Consider the following 9,936-nt stretch of genomic DNA (forward strand, 5'->3'; position numbering starts at 1 on the left):
AATATAGTTAATTAAATTCAATATATATATATATATATATATATATATATATAATATCTGAAATAAATATATATCTGAAATGTCAAAACAAATTTTATTTATGACCACTGAAAAGAATAATTTAAAAGATCCGTATACGGAAAAGAAGGAAGCTCACAAATCAATTATCAGAGTTTACATTTTTAAAAGTCTTACTTTACGCAAGAAAAAATTTAAAAATGGTAAAAATGGCGGAAGGGAAATTACTAGGACCAACGTGAGAACCAATTATATATAAAACAGAAAAACAGTATGAACATAAATTACATCAAAACCTGATTTTATGAGAGAAATAAAATGGATAAGCGTGAGAGCCTTGTGCAGTGTTGTGCATATACAATCCAGCTGTTACAGGAAGAACACTATAACCTGGGAGTTTTAGATTTGCCCCAGCAATATACAGAGTGAGATTCCCTGGCTCTTCCAGACAGATTAACTAGAAAAAACAGAAGGGACAGATGAACAATATTAGGAATTAGGTGGCACTATTAAGTTATTAAAGAACATTAGATGATATTAAAAAGTTATGAAAAGATGCTAAAAGACCATCAATGTTACTATAAATCCAATAATTTAAATTAACAATTTAAAAGACACTTGGACAATGTTCATGAAGAAAAAAGAGATGACCACAGTATTTTGTACCCTAGTAAAAATTTGAATTTACAGTTAAACATTTCATCACGAAGAAAGCTCCAGGCATAGATGGTTGGTAAGTATGACCACAAAAGTCATGCTTATTTAATTCAAGCCACTGTTAAAAGGACTGAGCAGGGCAGGGTCGCTACCCAGAGCAAAGGCATCACTAGTAAATGAAACTACACAATAATGCTTAGGAACAAGGATGAGATCATTTTACTCAAATACTTAGCATTGCTATGCCTAACTACGTTAAAAACACTGCAAGTCATGAACACAGGGATTTTGTCTCAGGAATAAAGTTTCAAGAACGATAACCAGTACAATTCACCAGATTGACAAGCTTAAAAAATAAAAGATATGAGCTATGCCATCATCTTAAAGACAGAAAAAAGCATTTGGCAAAATCCAGTATCTATTCTTGATTTAAAAAAAAAAATGTTCATCAAATCAGGGATATAAAGAACTTTCCTTGTCTTGGTCAGTGATATCTCCATGAAGCTGTCAGCTGGCTCCCAGCCAGTCATGGAAACCTCGGTGCCTCCCTGCACAAGCAGACACAACACAGGCATCGACCTTCACCACTTCTGCATATTATCCCATAAACTCAAATTATATTAAATAATTTTTAACACATTTTTCTATTTCTACATATCATTATGATTCCCATTGTGACCTTAAGATGATTTCCTTTTCGATCTTTACCTTGGTTTTACGTTGGTATTATTTTCTCTAACTTTTAAAATAAACATGCAAGGCACAGCATGAAAAGACAGTCATCTTAGAAAGGAAATCAAACTGTATTTATAGATCACGTTTAATTACCTATGTCAAGAGATATTCCTGAGACATCAGACTGGTGTTTCTAAAACCTGGCTCTATGTATGGCTCTGAGTGGTGAGTGGGCCTCAGGGAGGCGTGGCTGTCTGAGGCACTGTGGGATGTCTACTGTCATCCCTGGCCTCTGCCCATAAGGGCCAGAAGTACCTGTTCACCTCCATTGCCAGCCCACCGCATCTCTAGCAATCAAAATCGTCTCCAGGAACTGTTGACCAGTTTTCTGGTAGGAAAATGTCTTTCCAGAAAATATAAACCAACCGTCATTATATCCCTACGAGTAGACTTGGATTGGAACAGATGGGATAGTCATTTTGAACTCCCACTTAATTAAATATTTTTATCTTATTTTACTGTGTGTGGGGTACATGTGGAGGTCCAACTTTTGCAAGCTGACTCTCTCCTTCTAACACAGGTTCCAGGGATTGAACAAAAGTTGTCATGTCGGAGCAAGACATTTCACCAGCCCAATTTTCCTCCGGATCCCAAAGACTCGTGTGTTTTAATGAGTACCCCACAGGAAGTGGTACCATTAGGAGGTGTGGCTTTTTTGGAGTAGGTATGGCCTTGCTAGAGGAAGTATGTCACTGAAAAAGTGGGCCTTGAGAGCTCAGATCTTAAGTTACACCCAGTGTGACATGCAATTTGCTGCTGCCTGTGCATCAAGATGTAGAACTTCTCAGCATCATGTCTGCCTGCATGTCATCATGTTTCCCACCATGACAATAATAAACTTCTAAAATGTAAGACAGCCCCAATTAAGTGTTTTCCTTTATAAGAGTTGCCATGGACATGGTGTCTCTTTACAGGAATAGAAACCCTAAGACAGTGTGTGTGTGTGTGTGTGTGTGTGTGTGTGTGTGTGTGTGTGTGTGTGTGTACGCACATGTACACAGGTCAGAGGACCACTTTTGTTCCACCTCATTGAGGCAAGGTCACTCTTCTTGCTCCTATACAGTGTGTTGTAGGCTAGCTGGTCCATGACTCCTGGGTAACTCTGTCTTGACCTCCCATGAATCTATAGGAACATTGGGTTGTCACTGTATACAGCTTTTACATGGGCTCAGGGGAGTGGAAGTGCTTTTACTTCCTGAGCCATCTCTCTGGCCCTTAAGGTTTCATTCAGATGAGGCAGGTGGTAGTATCACTGTAAAGATGAGGAACGTATGGGACTTATTCTCTTAGAGGAATGCCATAGTGTCCAGTCTTCTGATTCCCAAGTTCCTCTAGAAGAACTGGATCTGGATCTCTCTCTCTCTCTCTCTCTCTCTCTCTCTCTCTCNTCTCTCTCTCTCTCTCTCTCTCTCTCTCTCTCTCTCTCTCTCTCTCTCTCACTCTGACGTTATTAAGGTCTTGAGAAATCTGAACTGAAGTTGTTTTCCTAATCCCCAATTCTGAGAGTTAATTCTCACATTAAAATGAATGGCTGACCAGTGACTGGCACAACCTGAGACCCATCCCATTGGCAGGCATCGATCCTGGACACTATTATGATGCTATGATGTCTAACATAACTGTCCTCTGGGACACTCTGTCCAGCAGTTGACTGAAACAGATGCAGATTTCCACAGCCAAACACTGGACAGAGGTCAGAGGCCCCTATGGGGGGAAGGATTGAAAGCCCTTGAAGGAGCTGGCAACCCCACAGGAAGACCAACAGTGTCAACTAACCTTGGCCCCTGGGAGCTCCCAGAGACTGAGCCACCATCCAAAGAGCACATCATGAGCTGGTCTGAGGCCCCTTGCACACATGCAGCAGAGGGCTGCTTTGTCTGACCTCAGTGGGAGAGGATGCACCTAATCCTGCAGAGACTTGATGCACCAGGGTAGGGGGATATGGGGAGAGGATAGTGGGTGTTGCCCTCTCAAAGGCTAAGGGGAGGGGGATTGATGGAGGAACTCTGAGAGGGGGGACTGGGAGGGGGCAGCATTTGGGAGGCAAACAAACAAACAAACAAACAAACTGTAAAACAATGCATTATAGAGTTGACTTCTGTAAGTATAGTAGCATAGCAGAGAGGTCAAGAGGGTGAGGAGAGGCATGTATCTTAGGCATGCAGCTGTAAAGAGAAGCTATTCTGCCACAGCTCCTCTCTACCTGCTTCACACTGGCAGCCATATCTATGTTGATATTTTTTTCCGTGGAGTGTACGAATCACAAATTACACCTCAATATTTGGAAACTATAACAAAAAATAGTAGATAATGGGTTGAAATAAAAGTTTACCTTGGGGTGAAAAGCAAAGCACATCCCCGGAGCCTGTCGGGATATCAAGGCCTCGCCCTTCTTCTCCTTTTCCCCTCCCTTCTTGCTGCCTGTAGCAGTGGTTCGCTTCAGTCGCATCAAATCTTTTTGGAAAGAAATGTGCATGTACGTTTGTATTTGTGTGTGTGTGTGTGTGTGTGTGTGTGTGTGTGTGTGTTTTCACCCGGAACTTGTAGTTTACCACCTGACAATGGGCTTTTCTCCTGTTTTACCATGACAATCCAGTCCTTTGCGGATGACCCACTTGGAGATCCTTCCGTCGGCTGATATGGTCACCAGGATCTCTCTCTTGTCATCCCCAGTAGTTCCTCTGTCTTGCTCTATCCACTGCACTTGCCAAACAGGTCCCAAATGTTTTTGAGGTGATTCACTAGAGCAGGGGAAGATGCCAAGTAAAAACTATGTAAATAATTTTTGAAGACCTTGGAGTGTAAGTGATAAAACAATCCCACAAGGATCATTTTTTCTATTCCTATAGTGATGGTTTTAGGCAGGAGCAAGATTTGGTCTTGAAAGCGATTGTGGTTGCTTTTATTATAATAGTAACATCTACCTTGACTTTAAGTTACTCTGAAGCCAGAAGCTGTAGGCTCTGGTGCAGTGGACACCTGTCACTTGACAGTGGAGGAGTAAGTAAAGGGTTAATTGCTAGGGCTTTTTCTCTCTTGCCCAGATGTCTCACTTCTTGCTTATCAGATGGGAGGGAGGTTTAGAGCAATAAACTTTTATTGAACCAGGAGAAGAGAGTCACTTGAAGAAGGGAAAACTTTTACACATGCAAATATGCATAAACTCACATACATTCATATACAAATCCATGAACACACTCATACACCTTCATGCATTCCAGTTGGGTCTAGCTACTTACTTATCTCATAATTACATACTTAAACACACACACATCCATACTTACATATGCATATATGGAGCAAAAACTCAAGTGCCAGGGCAGAAAGGACTCACTCACTCTGGATGAAAAATGAGCTCCAGTCTTTACTGCATAGACAAAGAAAAAGCTTCTACCTTGTTACTGCTAAATGAATTAAATCCAAGTCTGTAAGGAAAAAGCTTTGTCCTCCTTAGTAAGACTAAGCCTGCCTTGCTGTTAAGAGGAGACCTGTTCTGTCCCATGGTAGGGAGAAGCCTGCCTGTTCCTTCGGCAACTTCTTCTTTGTCCCTCTTTTTCTCTGCATTCTGCATATTACTCTCTTCTGCCGCTCTTGTCCTAATGTCCTCTTTATTTTGAAGGGAAATTAAAAGGGGTAAATTTATCAGTCTACATGCTCTCTAAATTTCTAAGTTGCTTTCTTTATTTCTAAGTTATTCTACTCTGCTGTCTTCTCCTTTCTCCTCTTAATCTTGCTTGCTCCTTCTACTGCAATGCAATGTCATATGATGTAATGGTCCTAGGTTTTGTACCTTTTCTAGGAGAATAGATCACATGGTTTTTCCCAGCATCTTTTTTTTAAAAAAAAAAAAAACAAAAGTTCACTAAAAGTTCAAACAAATTCAAATCATAAATTGAATAAGTTTACAACAGAGATGTTTACATGTGTTTTCATTGAGAGTAATTATCTTGCTGACATTCATTATCTGTCACTAGCTCCACAGGTTCATTGAGAGCTAAAAAATAATAATCCTTGTGACTAGGTCCTTAGAATCTATATTTTTCATTTTATGTATCCACTCTTTAGACATGTTGAATGAGTAACTTTATCTTTATAACTTCCTCTCCATTGTCCAAATAAATTAGTCTTTAGATTGTCATTCAAATAAACAATCCATGCTATATTTTATTGTTATCCCTATATTTTTAGGATTACCCATTGGCTTGTCTCTTAATATTTTTTTGAAAAATTAAAATGATCTCTCAGATTACTAACTTTTTCTATCTGATGAATTAAGTGCTGTATTCTTATTATTTACTCCTTTGATTATTTTTACATAAACTTTCCAGTACAATAGTTTTGAACTTTTAGTAAAGGATAGCTTTGAATATTTGATAAAAACAATTATGAGAACTTTTCCTAGAACAAGCACTGGGGCTCACACTGGCAAATCTAGGCAAATAACTTCAACAGTAAGAACCTCTGATTTAATAAGTATACCCAGTCTCAACTAAGCTTATCCCAACACTACTGCAAATGTGTGTGCCACCACCTCTTAGCCACACTGAAGTCTGGTCTGACACACAACCAACCGCCTAACTTCTTTATCTTTTCTCTTTACCTGCCTGTGTTCTCTATGCGACTTACTCATCATCTCGTTCTTTCTTTCTCAACTCTTCCTGTACTGCTCTTACATGCTAAACATTTTATGACACACAAGAATATGAAACAAAGCCCCCCCCCCTTTGCTCTCAAGGACATCACACAGAAGCTCCGAAAGATCTACTCACCAACAATCTGTGTAGGATGGTAAGCATCAAAACACAGAAGAGAATGAAGTTTCCTAGAGGAGGTGATGTCCAAGCAATAGTCTGAGAACTACTAAGCCGAGATAAGTTTGTTGGTAAGGTAGACAGAGAAGAGGAAGAAGGACTGTACACATATTGAAAACAATGGTGTTACATTCTCAGTAACAACCGAATATTCACTTAAATAGCATTACTCTGATAAATGCTCCTGGGGGGACAAACAGTATGCATTGTGTTTGTTCGTCTCCTTTGTGGATTCTTACCTACTGTCCAGAACTGGAGTGTTGTGGCTGTTCTGCACATTATAAATCGCAACGGTGCCATTGTGGTAGCCAACTGCTAGCAGATTAGGTGAGCTGATTGAAAAGTCCACAGAAGTAACTCCATATGGACTCTGATAAATACGCTCTGGCCACTGCGGGGGGAGATGCTCTATTACATTGTAAGCATTTACAGATTGCAGTAGGGCAGATATAATGGCAGCGGAGACTGCCTTGTGCTGGTGAGGATGTAAGAAGTTAGTCTGCCTTCAGTTACTCCAATCCACAGCTTCTAGAGCACATGAAAACAAATCTTCAAATAGTTACTTCCTTTACTTCATATAAATCCTTGGTCCTCAGTGGCTTTATAAACACATCGTAGACTTCTGCATCGGTTGTCACACTGGGGTGATCCTCTAGCAAGGATTAGTGTGACCAGTATGCGTTTTCTACAGTTTGCTACAGACAGGTCATGCCTTTCTATCTTCTGGCATTTGTTTTAGAAACTTGGATTGTGTCATTATTTCTACAGAGCAGGTAGAAAAAAAATCCTCCAAACCTCTCTAAGCTGCTTCTTTTTACAACTCTATCATGGGAGACTAAATCCTCTGCTCTGTCACCGTAAACAAGGAGACAAGCGACTGGTGAATGCCACCTGTCCCCTGCATTTACTCTATCATGTTCCGATACATGGGGAGACAAGCGACTGGTGAATGCCACATGTCCCCTGCATTTACTCTATCATGTTCCGATACATCTTAACCCCATGTCCTAAGGGACTATAGCTACTCACAATGACTGTAACCACTATGTACACTCTTTATCCTCCACGTTTTTGACTTTACATTTTACTTCCAAGCTTAAGTTAATATAAAGCTATACAGTAACTATATATTTAATTAAGAGCAGGGCTATTTAGTTTTTTAAAAAGTATTATCATTCTTATTCTTTCTCATTATAAAATTTGTAGCATGATTACACTAGAAATCTAGGTAGCTAGATATCTAAACTGATAAATGGGGTTACCCACTGGCTTGATTCTGAGATTTTTTTCTTTCTGAGAAAAATAAGATTCTTTCTTAAATTACTCTTTTTCAGTAGCTAAATGGAGTGCTCTGTTCCTATTACTGATCCCCTGGATGAAATGTGCTGTTTCCAAAGGGTCTTCAATACTTTTATACTTATCTGTGGTAACACAGGAAATAAAAGATGCTTGGAATATATTCTGTGAAGTCATAAATGATTTCCCTTTACTCTATGTTAAATAAGAACAAATTGTTATTATTATGAATTTAAACAAAAGAAAAAAATGAGGACGAGGGAGATGGTTCTGTTGGTAAAGCCCTTGCCTTTTCAAATCTAAAGACCTGAATTCAACTCCCAGAAGCCATGGACAAACATGGTTTGCTGGTGGCATGTGTTTTTAATTGGTAGGCAGAGACAAGCAGATCTTAGGCTAGCTGGCCAGCCTGACCCATTTACTTGATAAGCTCCAAGCCAACAACTGAATAGCTCCAAACCAGTGAGAGACCCTGACCCCAAAAACCAAGCTTTGACTTCAAGATAGCAACATCTAGGGCTGTGTGCTCTGACCTACACACACACACACACACACACACACACACACACACACTCACCTGCATATGGGCACTTACACATATGAACACACATATGAAAGAAAAGAAAGTGGAAAGTTTTGACTGATAAAATGGTCTGGATTTTGCTGAATTATTATTATTAATTTTTAAAGATTTATTTATTTTATGTATGTGACTACACTGTTGGTCTCTTCAAACACACCAGAAGAAGGCCTCAGATTCCATTACAGATGGTTATGAACCACCATGTGGTTGCTGGGAATTGAACTCAGGGCCTCTGGGGGAGCAGTCAGTGCTCTTAACCACTGAGCCATCTCTCCAGCCCCTGGACTTTGCTGAGTTATTATATACAAATACACAGTGTACAAACACCCTGTCCACATTTAACTGAATAAAAGCATGCTTGTTCCTCTTTGAGTTACCATGGGGTTCTTTATTGACCAGCAGCAAGCCATTCCTTTTTTTTGTTCTCTAAATCCAAAGTTTCCATAGCCAACAGCCAAAAGGTCCTAAAACACAAAACAAGACAGACACTTCAGAGGATGACAGGAAATTGTAGCAAATGCACGCAGATGCTTACTAACAAACTATTTAAAAATATTGCTAAGACAGAGGGCAAGGTCTGGAGCCGGGAGGGACTGCAGCTCAGAGGTGGAGTGCTCACTTAGTATACAGAAGGTTCTGAGCTTAAAGCACACTAAATATCTATTTCAAAGACGCAGTTACTCCTGGGATGCTATTAGGAATTTCTAGTTGGGAAATACCTTTTGAAGTATTTTGTAAAATCCAGGAGAACATTAGCTTTGTTACTGTATTACATATTCTCCTTTAAAAACAAATAAACCAGCCTCTGGCTCAGTGGTCCTTAACCTTCCTAATGCTTTGACCCTTTAGTACAGTTCTTCATGTTGTGGTGACCCTGGGCCATAAAATTACTTTCATTGCTACTTCATAACTATAAGTTTGCTACTTTTATGAATCGTAATGTAAATATCTGTGTTTTCTGATGATCACGTGGAGGGGGAGGCACAACCCACAGACTGAAAACCACTGCCCTAGTTTATCTGCCTCAAGATGACTTTGGGGCTTCTCTGGCCAGATTTCTGCACCTGAATTCTGGCTGCTCCATTTCCTGTTTGGTGAGGTTGGAGAAATTACTTATTATCTTTGTGCCTCTCAACAAAGTGGATGGTCTGTCTCGGCACGAGCCTAGAGAGATAGATCGGGAATTATGAGCATGCACTGCTCTTCCAGAGGACCTGAGATCGGTTTCCCAGGACCCACATGGTGCTCACAAACACCTCTACCTCCATCTCCAGTGGATCAGTGGGCTTTGTCTTCCTAGGACATTGCACTCACATGTGCATATTCATAAACACATGTACACATCATTTAAAAGAATAAAATTAAAATCATAAGAAAATACTTTAAGTAATTCCTGGTACATATTAAGTGCTGCCTATGCATCTAATGATATCAATAACATTATTACTAAGGAAGCCCACAAGTGATTTACATATTGGCATGATCACTGGATTAAGTATACCCTTCCAGCTATGACAGCTTGGAGGAGAAGAATTTAGGGATATGACTTTCAGATAAATAAGCCGGCCACACACTATTTTCTAGTATAGATCACATCATCTGACATGAATTTAGTGGATACCATGTGGCCAGCACACTCTTAAAATAAAGATGTTAATATGTTTATATGTAAGGAGAAATATGCAACTATTTGCATTTTCTCCTTTTTCAAATATAAATTTTGTTCAGAGGTATTTTAAAACTAGGTGTTATATAGCCAGGCAAAACTCTTTTGCCCAAGTCTGAATAAACACACACACACACACACACACACACACACACACACACACACACACA

General features: G+C 39.7%; 1 protein-coding gene across 1 annotated transcript in view; it reads right to left on the bottom strand.

Annotated features, from left to right (window-relative positions):
- Window positions 1–9,936, bottom strand: part of Wdr78 (WD repeat domain 78) — a 73,331-nt gene that overhangs the window by 12,190 nt on the left and 51,205 nt on the right. Inside the window, exons 10-13 of the mRNA XM_029540456.1 lie at window positions 8,478–8,564; window positions 6,461–6,612; window positions 3,994–4,151; window positions 3,743–3,864 (exon numbers count right to left, since the gene is read on the bottom strand). Of these exons, the coding sequence (XP_029396316.1) occupies window positions 3,743–3,864; window positions 3,994–4,151; window positions 6,461–6,612; window positions 8,478–8,564 (519 nt within the window). The remainder of the gene's footprint in view (window positions 1–3,742; window positions 3,865–3,993; window positions 4,152–6,460; window positions 6,613–8,477; window positions 8,565–9,936) is intronic.

Source organism: Mus pahari, chromosome 6, assembly GCF_900095145.1.
Source record: "Mus pahari chromosome 6, PAHARI_EIJ_v1.1, whole genome shotgun sequence".
Lineage (NCBI taxonomy): Eukaryota > Metazoa > Chordata > Mammalia > Rodentia > Muridae > Mus > Mus pahari.